Source organism: Bacillus rossius, chromosome 3, assembly GCF_032445375.1.
Source record: "Bacillus rossius redtenbacheri isolate Brsri chromosome 3, Brsri_v3, whole genome shotgun sequence".
NCBI classification, from domain to species: Eukaryota; Metazoa; Arthropoda; class Insecta; order Phasmatodea; family Bacillidae; genus Bacillus; species Bacillus rossius.
In genome coordinates, this window is record NC_086332.1 from 62,982,297 (window position 1) to 63,000,076 (window position 17,780).

General features: G+C 36.8%; 1 protein-coding gene across 2 annotated transcripts in view; it reads right to left on the minus strand.

The window, feature by feature from the left end:
* Positions 1 to 384: 384 nt before the first annotated feature.
* LOC134531450 (sialin-like) overlaps positions 385 to 17,780 on the minus strand; it is a 37,868-nt gene continuing 20,472 nt past the window's right edge. For both annotated transcript variants that reach the window (XM_063367153.1, XM_063367152.1), the window contains exons 4-9: positions 16,473 to 16,560; positions 13,374 to 13,588; positions 11,822 to 11,974; positions 7,338 to 7,470; positions 4,520 to 4,761; positions 385 to 702 (exon numbers count right to left, since the gene is read on the minus strand). In XM_063367153.1, coding sequence (XP_063223223.1) covers positions 511 to 702; positions 4,520 to 4,761; positions 7,338 to 7,470; positions 11,822 to 11,974; positions 13,374 to 13,588; positions 16,473 to 16,560 — 1,023 coding nt within the window. In that variant the 3' untranslated portion in view covers positions 385 to 510. The remainder of the gene's footprint in view (positions 703 to 4,519; positions 4,762 to 7,337; positions 7,471 to 11,821; positions 11,975 to 13,373; positions 13,589 to 16,472; positions 16,561 to 17,780) is intronic.

Consider the following 17,780-nt stretch of genomic DNA (forward strand, 5'->3'; position numbering starts at 1 on the left):
TTTTTTGGCAGTCTTTATGTATTTACAAATTTTTCACAACATATTTTCAGGCAATTTTCAATCTCTACACGTTCAAAGTAATCAAAAGACAATAAAATATTAAACATAAGAGGGCGTGGAAAGCATTTTACTGGCTAAACAACAGAGTATCGTTATTTTATTTTTTTACTAAAGGGTAGAGCCACAAACCCCTCAAAGGGTCACGCGAGTGACTCGTCCTTTCACGAAAGGCTGCATCGATGTCTCTAACGGATTATTGCATATATTCGAAAAGACAAAAAAATTGTTTATATCCTTTAAGATGCACTTTACAAGGATCCCTTAGACAAAAAGGTTTTACGAGATGTTAAAGTTAAATTTTATGTTGTTGGTGACTAGAATGATTTTCAGATTAGAATCCAAAATATTTAGACTGTATTGGTGGATTTAATTTTTTTTTGTAAAGAAATTCGGCTCTGTTATTAAAGCTTTAGCTAATGCAGTACGTGAGGGATGAGATTTTGTTTAGGTTTATTCATTCGCATGCAACTGGACGCCCGCTGAAGACGCTGTGGTCTTGTCCACGCCGTCTGTGCCGAGATCTCGCAGTGGCGTGTTCCAAGGCTGCTCCTCCACCGAGCCGAAGAAGAGGTATATGAAGAACGGGACCACGTTCACACCGGCAGCCACGTAGAACACATTGCTCCATGCTGACAGGGTTTGCTGAAATAAACGGGAAAACGTATTTTCACTTTCATGGTCCACGGGGTCTATTCTATCCACTAAATTTCACGCATTTAACAATACTACCCTTAGTTTTCATCTTTTATTAACAATACTATCTCTGATCTGATTATTCTCCAAGCACTGTTGCTAACAAAATCTAAGGTTAAGGACTTGGCAACCAGCATTATGGCCTTCCTGACACATCCATAAAACACATTATTTTCATCATATTTTCAGCTGCATTTCGATTTCTACATTATTGCCATTTCTTTGATTAATAAAATTCAGGAGTGTGTTTTTAATCACTGCAAGTAAAATAATAATAAAAATATTTAAGTACAGGTATCTAGGTTATAAAAATATTATTTATTTTGCGAGAACCTCGAAGATGCAATTCAAAAAATAAGTTATATTTAACTTATTCCTAGATAGTAATTCTTTCCAACATAGAGAAAATTACTAACTATCTTTATCCATTAAACTATAAGCACAAAATTATGTAATAAAGACATCAGCAAAATTTCTCATGTTAAAAAATATTATACAACAAATGTGCGCTAAAAGTTTTATAATATAATGCAATCACATTAATAAATATTATAATGTTTTACTGTAATTAAAAAAACCAAGCACATACAAACAATGTAATAAACTCTTGATGTATTAGAAACATTTACATATCACTTACTATTTCACGACTTATTTAAACTCATTTTCGTAAATTTTAATTTATTAGTTCACCAATTTATTATGATAATTAAGATCAGTAGCGATTTAACACCACCTTCGACCCAGCAACTGAATTAACAACAGTAAGATGAGCGATTAAGTAAACATTGAGTATAGTGAATCACTCCAAAAATATTTAACAGTAGCATGGCTATTAACGAGATAAGGTCACCTTTAAAATTTAGAGCATACATCTTTGATCGTATGTGAGTTTTATATCAGATAAAATAATCAATATTATTTTTTTATTTGTTGACGGTAATCTTAAATTTTGGTGAGGATGAAGATTTTTAACTTAAAAACTATTAATTTTTCTTTAGTAGAGAACAAATATTTGTATGTGATAGCTTTGCAACTAAACTGCAGTTCGTATGTCAAACACTGAATGACAGCACATAATTAACAACCAAACAACATTCTGAAATACAACTGAGAAAACAGTTTAATCATGATCGCTTTATAAATAGCCACTCTAAAAGTACTATATACACTCAGAATTGTATTATATATACACACACAAATAAATTCACAAATTTTCTGAGTCCCATCTTATAGAAATAATTTTTAAAAATATATTATGATGAACATGAAACAAAAATAAAACATATATCAGAGCTTCTGTTCATCGATCTTTAAATATCATGCTTATTAAAAGTTACTTTAGACAAGTGATGAACTGAATCATTGCTAATGTCGTTTGTGCATCATGAAAGTGTTACTTGTTTTGTTAACAAGGTTCTGACACCATCTTCGAATAACTTATTTGTGAAACACAAATTGTGTGAATCATACAAAACGTTATAAATACTGCGATGTTTATTTAAGTTACTTATAGACGGATTACAAAACGACCATGTTGGATCATAATATAAATAGTAGTCTGCATTTAGTTGAAGCGCTGCCAGGTGGAGTAAGGTTGAACCAAAAAATTGCACTAATCCACCTCTCTCCTCCAACACCAACACACACACACCAAGGCACGCCTGCTCAAAATTCATTTCTGACGATTCTCCGTTCCACCATTTCACCCTTTGTTTGTCTCAAATTACCTCAGTTTTGACTAGAATTTAAAACATATACAATTCATTTTACCCTACCGCCTCATCCCTCACCACTGTCTGATGACCTCTATGTGACAAGACGTTACAACGTGGTTTGTTCAATAATATCTGGATTTTCCCTCAAGTGTCGAGGGTTTGAGACTTTAGAGGAGGAAATGGCCACGAGTTGTACGAAACTATGTCATTATTTTATCTAAAGAGTTATCTTGCGAAGCCATTAAACGGGTCTTCTTGGTCAAAACATTTATTGCTTAGTATAAATCGATTTGACTTTGAATAACTCGAGTGTACTTAGACTCATTCTAATGGATTTATAGAATAAAAGCAAAAGAACGAATCATTTTATATTAATTTGTGGGCGCCAACAACTTCTAAGAAGTTGTAATTATGAGTAAACATTAAAAGTTTGTTAATATGTCGACTAGATTATGAATGACACAATATTGGTATCGTGATCGGAAAATAACAGTTATCAATTTTCAGTGACATTCAATAACTACCAACTGATATTCATAATTTGTTTCATACCAGTAAAATATCATCAACCTCATTGAACCTGTTTTATTGCAAGTCTTCAATCAGTGAATGTTTACTATACAAAATGAATTAATTTTTATTATCCTGACTATTCAGTAGGTACAGCTGGGTATGTCGTGGAAAAATTCGCTAGTTCGTTAGATTAGATGACATAGAACATTTAAACATTAACTCAAGTTGTCATAGACTATACATTCTGGTATTGGCGAAAGGGGTATTTACTGATTTTACGTGATTTTAACTATTATGGTGTGTTGGTTTTGCAAAACTAGTAAGTTTTACTAGATTGCTCTATGAATATATGACCGACCTGTATGAATAGTTCAGTGTGATAGAACTATGCATTACGGTTTCTGTCTTCGTTATACGGGAACTCAGCAACGAATATTCCGCGTCTTCATCCTTGAAACGCCTCTCCGCCTTTCTATGACTTCGTCCTGGGAACGCCTCTTAGCAATTCTTCGTCTTCGTCCTGGGAACGCCTCTCATTGATTCCAAGTCTTCGTCCTGGGAACGCCTCTCGTTGTTTCCGGATGGTCTCGTACTGTCGATTATTCAGTATATTTCTTTCTTTGTCCAGGGAACGCCTCAATATTTCTTCCAATCTTCGTAGCTGTGATACATATTCTTCATCCTGGGAACGCCTCAATGTTTCTTATAATCTTCGTATAAATCGTAATTCCTCTTCAGTTCAATAAATATTTCCAAATTATCAATATTATCAATTTCTTCTATTATTTCATGCTATTTTTCAAAGTATTCAAAATGTCTTAATTCCAATTTCTTCAGTAATGTAATTTCACGTCTTGCTTCTCCGAAGTTTCCTATATCAATTCCCAAATTCCTTTTCTCACTTAAAATTCCAAACAAACTTTTATTTTCCAGCAATAGTTTTTGTTCTACCGTCTTTGACCAATACCAGATTGTTTTACAAACTTTTAGTCATATAATATTAAACATGAAATTTGAAAATACCATCCTTATTGGTTAAACAAAATATCTCATTCCTTGAGCAAAGAAGTTTTACATTAAAAGATATAACTACAAAATTATTGACTTATGGTTCATAGAGAAATATAGACATGTACACTGAAGTGAAATTATAAAATATGACACATTAATTTAGTACCTCCATCTTGTTATATAAAGTTTCCAAGTCCAACCTTTATACCATTGAAAACCAAAATCGGGGTGCCTGGACTGGGGTTCTGACCCGGGTACACCCGTACAATGGCCCAAAGTGTGGTGGCACTACAATAGACTGAAAATCGTTGACCGACAGTGATTTTACCGACAGGTGGTAGACCAAGAAATCGTTTTGTCCACCAGGCATCAGACCAAAATTTCGTTTAGCCGAAAGTCGTGTAACCGACAGGTAGTAGGCTAAACCGAAAAGTCGTGTGATCTACAGTCGTTTGGCCCATCCCAAAATATGGTTCCGGCCTACCATCTGCCACGCCGAGGTTTCGCCTCGAGGGGAGGCGCACCTGGTTGTTGGTGACGAGTCCGGTGACGGTGGGCGCCAGCACCCCCACGACGCCCAGCACGGCGGAGGACAGCCCGGACAGCGTGCCGCTGTAGTTGACGGCCAGGTCCATGTGGTTGAGCTGGCTGCCGCCGACGTAGGCGCCGCTGCAGGCCGTCGCCAGCACGAGCAGGGAGATGGTGGCCGCCTCGTGGCCGCCGACCAGGGGCAGGACGACGAACGCGGTGGCTGGGCCGGCGGTGGCTGGCAAACCCACAGGCCACAAGCCCACAGGCTGAACGGGGCCGCGGCAGCAAACCGAAAACAGCTTGACCGATGGGCAAAACATCGGCAGTCACTTTACCGAAATCACTTAACCAACGTACCGTAAATCGTTTTACCTGCAGACAGTAGAACGAAGCTCTTTTTTTTCGAAAGTCAATTTAAAAAATGTAATTTGATCAACAATCGTTTGGGTGACTGTCATTTTACCGCAAACACGAAAATTTATCTCGCTGGGGAAATTTATAATCTCTGGCAAGAGAAAGTAGAAAGAAAGTTTTTTTTGTCTAATATAGTTTAACTTAAAAGTCTTTAACTTTCTGGAACAATGTCTAAACTCTGGTAACAGGCAGTTGACCGAAAGTTATTTTGCTGAATGTCGTTTACCTGAAAAGTCATTTGACGAAAAACCTTTTTGGAACAATGTCTAAACCTGACAACAGGCAGTTGACCGACAGTCACTAGATCGAAAGTAATGTTGCCAAAAGCAATTGAACTGAAAAGCCATTTGATTGGCAGTCGTTTGAAAGACATCCGTTCCACCGACATTTCGGACAAATAGGCCTACTGTCGGTCTTCTAATTGCTACCCGGCTTAGCATGTGTATAGACCGCGCGCGAAAGCTGCGTGGTGGAATCTAATTCCCAGCGTTAAACGGCTTTGTTGTCAACATACCTAACTGTCGAACTCGTGTGTCATGGTGGACGAAGCTCGTGCGTTGTTATGATATAAATCTAGGTTTGCTTTGTTTGTCAAAGTTAAAATGCATTTACTTTTCATAATAAATAATACCTAGTGCCATTTAATGTGTTCTGCCTTAGGGCTCGTTCTACCGTGCCAAGTTGATTTTTTTTTTTTTTTTCGTATTTTCGTCATTACTTATTTTTAAGGGCTATTGCTAGAATTTTAACTTGATAGTGCTCTTGCGTTTTTGTTATGCCAAAAATATTTTCAACCGTTATTCCCTTCGTGTAATATCGTGAGTGTAAAGAGTCACGCAAGTGATGATAGTGACGAGTAGTTGCGCACATTTTTATACATAATATATTTCACTAAGTGATTAACTGTTGTAAATATTTGTAGTCGAACGATGGCGATATAAAGTTATAATTTTATCAATACCCATTAAAAATAAGTAATGACGAAAAAAACAAAAAAAAATCAATATAGCTTCTGATATTAAGCCTTAAATTAACTATTTTATATACGATAATTTAAAAATAAATTGTTGAAGTGTCACTTCTAAACAAATGAACGTGTGAAATTTACAAAGTTTTGGTTTTCATAGTATAATAGTATAAGACAAAATTCGGTCTATATTATATTGTTTGTCTGTGGCACTGACTAGTGATAATATACCTACACTAATTCGTGTACCTACACTAATTCGTGTCATCTGCGCACGACACAAACATTAGCTTACGATTGCTATCTGAACTGTGAAACTCAGCTGATGTATACAATTCCACGTGGTTCGTTAAAAAAATACAAAGGAAAAGAGACACGCATTCGTTAAACAAATTTGAACTCAAGGGTCATTTTGACTCATTTCTATTTTTAAAGTGCTTGCCACGAAATATCAAACATTTACTGCATTACAAATTTCAACTTCAAACATGTAGGCCTACTGATCTGTGAATAAGAATGATACATGTTTTTGACAGTTTGGTAAGTTAGCATATAAAATTTTCAGTGCTGTGAGACTAACTATTTTACTAAGTAGCTTGCGCGGTAAGACAACATAAAATATTAGTTGTATTTCAATTTAATAAACTTTACTGGACCATAAAATAAGCACAAAAATGTTATTGAGTTCTATTCGTCAATTCCTATAAACTTTTAGTAAGATATCTGCCTGGAAGATTTCAAACTATTTTGCATTATTTCAATCTTCATTTGATATTATAAGAGACAACTTCAACGTTTGAAACCTGTGCGTAGTTTGCCGTGCATAGATAATCAGAGCGGCGAGAACAGCGCCTAGCCAAGTGACAGTCAAAATGGTAAAAACAAATTCCTCAATTTGATATTAATTAAAAGCTTTTAAAACATGTATAAATTAGTAGAAAAAATAGCTTGTAATCTTTTACAAAATAATTTTATAAAATATAAATGATTCAATTGTAATACAAAATTAACGTCCGTGTATGCGAAATCATTAATGAGAAGTATAATAAAATTAACTAAAAATAATGGTCTTAAGGTGTTTATCATAAATACACAAGCACGTTAATTTACAGTAATTTCAAGCCGTAGCAAGAAACAAAAAAAAAATGGTATCATCTTTAATACTGCTTCTGCTAGTACTTCAGAACTAATCATCGATCTTCATTACCCGCCTTTTTCACTATTCACGTCATCTCTGTGTAGGTGCTTTTCGTGTGTTTCTTTGTGTGTGTGCGTGCACGCGTGCTATTTTTATGCATTAATCAATTGTATCCCATACTTGAATAACAAGATGAACCTATATATGTACCTATATCAAAACAAAGTGCAATATAGTTTACTTAAATGCTTTATAGAGCATGAAGCGCCTTGCTCAAGCACCTCGTACTTACCGATAAAGTTAAAAATTAAATAAGTGTTACGGTGGCCAATGAACTCCTTTCTCCTCACCCACTGCGACAACCAGCCGAATGTTATCGTGCACAGCCACATGGAGAGCTGTGGCAGTGCTAGGATGTAACCTGCCTGAAAAACAAGTTGAAACAGCTGTCAATGTTGAAGACATTTCCTGTCGCAATGACGAGAGAAAAATAGCATAGTTAAGTCATGATGACAATGATGATGATAATGACGATGACGATGATGATGTTGACCTCTTGTTCAGCAATGAGCGTGGGTGGCTTTAGTAAACGGATCTAATAAATCAAAGCCAAATGTGAATAAATACAAAGTTGTCAACTTTTGTTTAGTCTGAGATTATGTCATGAAAGTTCATTTTAAATTGAAAAGTAACATTTTAACTCACTCAAAAACGTTTTAAGGTATCTAGTGAAAGCTATAAGAGTATATGTTTCAAACTTTGTTGAGTCAGAAAAATATAGTCTAATTACAAATTTATGAACCTGTTGGAAAAAGTACTTCATTTTGAATTAATTAATCATACGTTCCTTTTTGCCGTAAGTTAACAGAAAACAGTCTATCATCTGAAAGAGCATATATTTATTGCCCTGTCAAGTTTCCTAATTGTAACTTTTTGTTCTGAGGTAGAGATATGAACTGGTTTTGACGAGGTAGTTTATTGCTATTGTGTGAAGGAGTAAAACATGTTGACCATTTTTGGATCCTAGAAAGAAAATCTTTCAATTTGAAATTCACTCCACCCGGCAGTCAATCTAAATAGAAGTATTCGATCCATCACTCAGACGTTATAGCCACCGGGCCAAACGACCTGACAGACAATATAATGCACAGCAGTATTAAGTAACTGACTTTAATATTTGCACTTGTATCTGGAAAAAGAATTTACGATAAAAAATAGGGTCTTTCAGTTATGGCTGTCGCTATTAGCCGAAGGATGATTGCATACAATGTGGTTTACCTCTGCATGCATTAAGTATTGTCTACATTCCAGGCATAGTATCATTTCCGCAAAAACATTTTCTATGCGTTGAACGTCAAAACGATACATCGTAAGCGTTTGTAACATGAAGGGTGGTTTTATGCATTATTTCATACTTCTGAAAATATGGCATCAAATATCCATTAAATCATCAGACACAAATTCTTGAATTTGAGGGAATATTATAAGGGTTTGTGAAAAGGGTGAAGAACTACATAACATAAAACTGTACTCCTGGAACCGTATTTTAATTCTAAATTTTATACTGTACAATTTCTGAAACTGAAATAAACCTTCACGCTCGGCAGGTTTCCATAATAAACAATAAAGCGAAAATATATTAATTTATACTTTTTCTGAAAAAGGACTAAGGAATTTTCGTGTTCTTAAAATAAAAATTTAACAATACGTATTTTAAATTAGTTTTATAAAACACTTTCAACTAGCCAATTAATTGGCGAATAATATTTATTATTATGGAAATATTACATATGTAAAAATAAGGTTTTCAATAGCATTCTGTAAATTAATGTAGCTATGTTTTACTCGCATGTGATTTTTTTTCCATTAAATAGTAAGAAAATTTCATGGAATATTCTAACCATTACGTTGAACTAACACAACTCTCATGTAAGCCGATTTGGTGAGATGTATTGACACCACTTTGATTTCAAAACAGACAACACACGCTTCACAGTATAAGCTTGGGTGGTCGTGTACCGTGAAGGCACCGCACACAGGTTCCACCGAAGGTTCAATGCCATTAGAACATTTAATGTTATATTATTATTTTATTCTTAAATCACGGTATGAATTGGTCCTGAACCCCAGTATTTTTTTAAACTAAGTACTAAATAATAGCTTTTTACACTTAGTTAAATTTTGTAACAAAGGAAAATATTGGCGATAGGAAATTTTTTTCCTCTGAACTGATATTTGTTTATTTTTATTTACTAATCACGATTTTTAACCCAAATCGCCGTAGTCTTGCGAGAAGTATTGTTTTACTTCATACAAGATGGCCCAAATATACTAGAAGTTATACAAAATACATTATTTGTAAATTTAAAAAAAAAAACATAACTTCTACTGTGGTTTTAATATGACTCTTAATCTTGTCTTGTTTAAAATGTTTGAGAATTGTAAGATTATTAAAATGAGAAAAGTATAAACTACCAGACGTTTATACCTAAATCATTATCACCTTAAATAGTCTGATGGTCTTTAACTTTCGGCGGGACCTGTAAGGGCTTAATATCTGGCATACATCGAGGCCAGTAGAGACGATGAATGGTGATGTGATGAGAATGGAGTATTGATGGAATAATGAGGGGCAACGGCAGAACCCTAGAAACATCCACCACATTTTACGATTGCGAATAAGCGGGATTAACCGGATAGCCTTGGTGGTAGGCGAGTGATCCGAACTCTTGACGTCCGTAGATCCTGGTACTGTAGTGAATAACCAGATTTAAAATAGTTACGGAGAACACCAACGAAGCCACTTCCATGCACGAAATATATTGACGACGTTCAAGATGAGCACGCCTGTGTCGATGGAAATCCAAAAGCTAAAAATATTTCCGATAAACTTGTAAGATTTGACACAAAAATATGTTGCGATTTGGTGGGGCTTATTAGCGTGGACCATACTTCAAGCAACAAAGACTGGGAAAGTAGCTTGGCTTCTGGGTTGTAGCCGCGTCCTTGGCGAATAATTCACTTCGGTGTATTATTCGCCAAGGACGCGGCTACAACCCAGAAGCCAAGCTACATCAGACAATGGCCGTGAAAGCATGCGAACATTATTAAAGACTGGGAAAACTTAACACTTATTTCTCAAAAGGAGCGATCAGAATAATTGCGAGGCTTAACCGTTGATATTCGTCGAGGTACCTAGCTGCAGCATGACGGTGCAAACACACGCTTTGTGTGAAATCCTCGTGGGTGCTTCACGGTCGCATTTGGTGTTCGCTGGATTTGTTAGAGGAGATCTTTATCATGATCGCCCAATATATGACACACCTTTTTTTTTTTTCGTATAGAGCCCACATGAAGAGGATAGCGTATGCGTCGCCGGATGACGCTAAGGATGATCTCGTCCAAACATCGCAGGCCGCTACAGCCAGCATGTGAGTGATTCCTGGTGTGTCTATTAGAACACGAGTGTCAGCGGTGCGGCGATTATATGCGCGTATTAACGTTCGTGAAAGAATTTTCATCAGTCCGTGTTGATAGTTAGCCTAAATTCGTGCACTGTTGAAGTGGCTTTTAAAATTCTACCTAAACCGTTTAACATAAGCAAATGGTGTTGTATTTTCATTTTTCCGTTGCATTAAATTTCTGATTAATAACGACCATGGTGGCTCTTGGTGCACCACTACCCTATAGCATGTCGATTGTTGTGTTTTTGCCTATTTTCCGGCATTTCAAATATAGCTGTCAACACTTAGTGTGCATTTTGAAAAAGGGCTTACCTGAGTGTGTTTAGACCAGATAACCCGTATCTTATATGTACTGATTAATAGTGTGTCATGCAAAACCGAATGCAAAATAACTTTGAAAAAGTACAAACGAAAAAAGTAACAACTTTTATTTATTTATGAGAATGAATTTATTACCAACTTTATTTCCCAAAACGTAAGTTATTTGTAATTATGAAGATTATTTAAAGACTTATAATTTTTCAAAATATTTCCCAATATATCAAGTAAAAATTTCTAAAATGAAATTTAAGGGTCGTTAATCACTTTTTTTTATGAAGGGTAGGGTGCCTAAGTGGTAGATATATTTTGAATTACTTTCTCTTAAGTATTCAGCGTATTGGTGTTCGTAAACATTCTGTATATATGCATGTCTAGGGGAGTTAAAAAAATTAATTTAATTAATTAAAAATTTGTATAGAGCATATATTAGCATTATATAATTTATGCTCTGACCTTAACTGGTGAGCGCTAGAGGTCGGTACGTTCCGTGAAGTGAAATGATTTGAAACAAGGCAGAAAGACAGAATGTCAGGGCACCGATGAATTTAAGGAAAAATGTTTTACTCAGCTATTTCCAACTTCACAAATCCCACATCATAACAACTGCTACCAAGAGTGACGCAGGCTTCTCGCCGTCGATGTAGTGACCATCGTAAATTGGCGGCAATAATGTTTCTTACGGTGCCAGCAGCGACGGAAATCCTGTAAACAAAGTCTACATCTGTATCGCCGGGAATTTCATCTTAAATGAAGCTTTTCGTATGAACCCACAGGAAAAAACAACGTCGATGCACGAGATATCGGGTGAGCGCACAGGAAAGTTAATTCTGTAATTTAAACCGGTTGAGTTCGAGAAGACTTTTAATGGTGACTTGTGCTTTTAATAGTTGTGCTCTATCACCCTTTGGCACAAAAGCAACGAATTCTGGAACTTACTGCATACTTCTGAATACTAAGTGATTGCCATGAGTGGCTCGCACGCCGGCCGTACCTTTGTGGAACTGAAGTGCAGTGTGTTTGTCATGTAGGAGGGCAGCGAGTTGACGAACAGCAGCGCCACCCAGCAGGCCGGGAGCCCCATGGTGATGTGTGCCCACAGCGGGGCCGACAGCAGCATGTCCCTCCAAGGCAGGGTCGAAACCGTCTGCGCGAAACGAGAGAGAGTTTGCATAGTTAGGAGGTGAGGACAGGAGCCTAAATACGCCATCTTGGTTTCAAGAGTTTTCTAGGCCTGTATTCCAGGACAACAAAAATAATGGTTTAGGTGGTGAATATGCTACACCTGTTGTACCTTAACCGTGATCCTATTGCGAGATATAACACGGCAAGTCCCTTGATTTTAGGGAACGGATTTTCGTGTCCTATCCGTTGCCGATCTTTTGCCCAAATTCCGCGCGTGCTCAGATCTAACGTTTTCTATTATATAGTCCAGATGGAGAACCCTCGTCTGGCGCCTTTAACTCGTATCGTGCCAAGCTTTTGCTGGTGTGCCGAATAAAACTTTATGATAGCGAAATTATCCTAGAATGCATTTTGTACACTTTAATGGCCATAACAAGAAATAACCGCAACTTAAAAAGTACTGGATAAAATAATAAAAGCTGTTATATTTGTGTACGATGTTGCTGCTATATCTAGTACTTTTGCCGTAACAATTGTGTAGATGGTTGCGAAACATCTGACAGAATGCGTTGAAACCAGTTTCTAGCCAATCTGTTCCCTTAATTGGGATTCGGTTTGGACACGTTCTGGAATACGACCCGCGAGTTAGGTTACAGTTTTGCCCCAACAAGACACTGCTTATTCGCTACCTTACCCAAACATCTTGGAATACCGCCCTTGGACCATAATTTTTTCTACAGTTTCATCTCCAAAATTTTGATTTGTTTAAAGCATGTTTTAATAATTAATGACAGCTATGAATATTCCCCCATGAAATCACTGGTGTTTATTACTGAATTTTTTGGGGGGATTGACTTCAAATTGTCAATTGACAACATGTTATGATCTTTGAAAATTACTTAATTGTGTTGTTCTCTGCCTTAACGAAGAATAATTGTCTATATTAAATGTTTAAGAATATTTCTGAAGTTAGTGCGGCAATATTCGCGGGTATGTCGGAATTTTCGACTAGAAAAAGACTTTTTTTTCCATCGCGACGTTGACGCGATGTTTATGGAACTTGTGCTGTAAGAATTTTGTATATGAATGGTGGTTATACTGTTGCATCGATAATGTTATTTTAATTAACATATTTTTAAAAAATTCGTTTACTTAATTAATTTGAGTATTTTTTAACGCCTAGTCATTGTTCCGAATGAACTTTAAATTTGGACTTAAAACTTGTTGATTAAAAAACTTTGTAAGCATTAATGGCCGCCGTACGTGTAGTAAATATTTATTGACCAGAAATATCTTACATATTTTTGTTTGTCACGCCGATGAAAATTGCATTTTTACAATAACGTGGTATTTTTCCATCCCGTAGCGATTTTTTAACGCTCTACCTGTCGGATCTTACAGCCATTGCTGCCAAAACTCGCCTGGGACTCGTCAACCCCCGTGCTCTCCGTTATGTAGGTTCGTTCTTCTTCGGATATGCTCGGGTGGCTGTTGGGGCCGTCGTGCGCTAGGAACATCCACAGCACCACCCAGGTCATCATGAGCGACGAGAAGAAGTAGAACACGAACCGCCAGCCCAGGGTGTCCACCAGCTTGCCCGTCAGCACGTTCGACGACATCGTCGCCAGACTCATTGCTGCCAACATGGAAACGCTATTAACCAAATACGCCAATTAAAAACATTTCGCATCACTTGAATTTCTTCGTAAGCATGGGACCAACAGTTTGCTGCGAACAGTAAGTGAAAGTACACATTGAATGATACACATCACTCTACAAATCGATCCAAAACAAAGCTTAATATACGCTTGCAGAATAACAGACAAGTGCAAGGTTGATTTTTTATTTACACAGAATCGAGAGACAAGTTATTGTGTGTGTGATTCAGAGAAAAGTATTCCATTTATCTTCTGCTTATTACTAAGAAAAATGTTTGTTCAAATGAAACCATTATTAATTTTGTTCAATGACAGTAGTATATAACAGTATTTTCAGGCACACGGCGACGGCAACGCAGATTCCGTTGGAATAGTCGACGACAACCACGAAGATCTTTGATGGAAGTCGTACCATTGACAGCGAAGATCTCGACAGCGACCACGCAGTTCTCGATGGAATGTGTATCATCTTCACCGACAACACTAGAAGAGACTTTAACATGCGTGATTCTACCAGCAGAAGAGACTTTGCTGTCTGCAGAGGAAACCTCGATGAATGACGTTTCGTCAGCGAAGGAGTCTACAATGGCTGCAGTACCACTAGCATTAACGATGACCACTGAATGTGCATCGGCATCTTCCAAGCATCGATGTCGTTACTGTAACAAGATTTTCTAGAGCAACTTTAATGTTTGTCGACACAAGAAGAGAGAATGAACTAATAATCTTTATCGCAAAATGTTTAGCTGTAAAAGGTGTCGCAAGCAATTTACAATAAATGATAAGTTGAAAATACACTCTGGGACATGCAAAGGTTCTGTTGTGCGACAGCGATGCATCGACGCGCTTTTGATTACGGCAGTAATATCAGCATCCGGTTCGAGCCTGAAATGTACGTCTTCATTGACTAGTTATCCTTGCAACTACTGTGATATGTCGTTTGTGTTTGTCCATGATGCACGAAGACATGGAAGGAGTAAATGTATGAAGAATCCTTCTCGTATGAAGTTTCGCTGTGATGGTTTACTCGTATTGACATTTTGAGACGACACCGAAAAACTGTAAAGGTGAAGTCCATGGGCCTACTGTGAAACAAATACTAGAGAACCTTTCGACTCCTCTGTTTAGTTTGGAGACTCATAGGCGTACAAGCACACAAGTAGATGGGCAGCAACAGATTGTGATGACGCCTGGACATAAAACTAAACCCAAGACTGTGCTCGGTGGATTACAGGTAAATTATAATGGATTCCATTTAGCGAAATCTACATTTGGTGAAATTTTGAAAGACTACTATTATCTAAATGCTCTTAGTGAGTCGAAAGTCATTTGTACTTTTTTGACGATATCAAGCAGAACTTTATCAATAAACTTACTGATGAAGTAGCAATGTACGGCTTTTTAAAATACTACTTGTGGCTGGACTGTGTATATGGTAAACAGTATCTATTAAAGGACCAAGAGAAGAAGTGTGCTTTCAAGACTATGAATACCCTCATTAAACGTTCTGACGATTTTAATCAGTCTGTTAAACACAGTATTGAGATACTCTGTCGGGAAGAGGAAAACTATGTCAGTAAATGATATAGTTGGTCTCTGTCGTCAGTAAAAAGATTGGAGCTGAGAATTAGTCAGTTTAAGCCAATGCAGAACTAAATGTTCATTAGACTGCTTACTTTCGCAAGTGTTCCTGTAGTAGAGTAGAAATTATTTAATAATTTTTTATTTGTAATTTTGTTTTTTATCTCGAACGTGTCACTTTTATGGTATTTTTAATTCAATTATCTTTATTTTTGCATCAGTCAAGGATCGAACCAAGGCGACTGAATCAATCATTATTTTAATCTGTATTTTTTTATGAATTATGAATTTTTTCAAATTTCTCGTTAAATAATTAGGTACGGATTTTCATAATGGTGGCCAAGATTTCCAACAAAATGGCGGATATCGCGATGGTCTGATGATACTGCACTCTAGCAGGTAAAACTTAAACTTATATGATGACAGCATCCTCTTGCAGTCGAAAATGACTGACATAGGATTCTTGATTTTTTTCAAGAGAAACCATGCAAAACTGCAATTGCGTAAGTCCAAAAAATGTAATAAATCAAATTTTTCCATTGTATCAACCACTTAATGAACGTAAACACTTTTTTTTTTTGGTTGGTAGAGATACTCAGGATTCCCCTTTGTAAGCAGGAGTCGACTAGAAACCATCATGGGGTATTTTTGCCAAGTCATAATAGGCATAACATCAGTGAAACAGCCAATATCGCATTAAACTGTAGGCTAACGCCTACTAACTTTCTTTGCGCCAGGTATCAAAGTAAGGCATATATAGGTATGTATATTTTGTCAGTATGTCGATTCATCGCCGATTTTATTTCATCATTGCTTCGAGCATATCAGCTATCTGCACAATAATGGGTAGCACAGAACGGAAGGAACGCCAAAAAATTAATTTAGCTGTACAAAAACAAAAACATCCCTAACAACCATTGCAATGTTTATCCCCCTCAATTATTTTACGCAGGCATTATTCGTCAAAAGCTTTTTCGATTTCTATACTGTCCAATGTTTTCTTCCAGTACCTATTGAAATATAAATTAGCGTTCACAATTTTCTTTGTGAGCTGCTTGTATGCCACCGCAGTGCATGAGGCCCAGTAGCAGATCCAGGTCAGGATGGGAAAGGGGAAGAGGGTACCTTTGCCCGCTTCCCCCCCCCCCCCCAAATTACACCGGTTAAGATTAATTTTCTTGGAGAAGGAGCGGGGGAAATTAGAATAAACATCTTGAGCTTCTGGATTCGCCACTGGTTGAGCCTATGATTTAGGTATCTTCATTTATTTTTCTTCCTCACCAGAAAATGTAATGCCTCCAAGCTGCTGTCTCTCCTGGGGCGGAAACCACGAAGCGGTCATGGCCATCTGCACAGGAAGAAGAGGTCCCTGGAAAACAACACAGCCGTTACATTTGTAGCCAGGCTTCACGGCCTCATTTGTAACCAGACTACATTACTACGTTTGTAACCAGGCTACAAGGCTACATTTTTAACCAGGCTACACTGCTACATTTGTAGCCATGCTACATGGCTACATTTGTAGCCAGGTGATAAGGCTACATTTTTAGCCAGGCTACACGGCTGTATTTGTATCCAGGCTACACTGCTACATGTGTAATCAGGCAACACAGCTACATTTGTAGCCATGCGACACAGCTAAATTTGTAGCGATGATGTACTGCTACATTTGTAGCCAGGCTACAAGACAACATTTGAGCCAGACAACAAGACTACAAGACATCACTGGTAAGTCATAGCTAAGTAAAAATTTTTACGTAATTTTGACATACCACTTGACATCTGTAGGGACTAAAAAAAAAATGATGTAAGGATAAATTATATCATGATGACATCATACCGATATAATACCAAAATCTTTCTTGTCGGTCGAGTGATGTCACTTTGGTTTACAATTGGTTAGCAAAAAGAAACTGTTGCTGATAAAGGCTGATGCTAGAAGTTTTCTTTAATAGCTCAAAAGGATCTTGCTAGGAAGAACTGTAAAAATTTCATCATAATGAAATAATTATTGTAAACAAAGATTTTAACAAATTGACAATTAAAAGTGTTAAACTTCGTTATAATCTTAACGATTATTTTTCTCTGAAAAAGTGCGATGGAGGTCGTTCTAATTCTTACTTCTCCTATTAACACGGTAAAAATTGCACCCACCAACTCCACAACTTCTGGCCTCCATTGTTATAGTAGACACTGTCTCGTCGTTGGACCATTTGGTCCAGTGGCCTTGGCTGGTGGACCAAAGGTCTCGGGTTGGATTCCCGGACGAGAAGTTGATTTCTCACTTGTGTAAAAACTTCATTCCAATGTTTAGAGCTTAGTGTTGTGTTCCTATAACTACAACTCTTCAACATACATTGGCCTTTTTTTGTATTAAACCACGCAATCATTGTTAAGGGATTTTAATGTTACAAACTGTTTTAGTTATAATCAAAACATGGATTATTATAATCTATTAAAAGGATACTAAAAAAAAATTCTTTAGTCATACAACCAAATTTTTAGTTAATATCTGGGCTAAAAGTAAAAACGACTATTTTTGGAGGTGGTTGGTTTAAGTATTTGGACAATGAGTACAAGTTTTTAAGC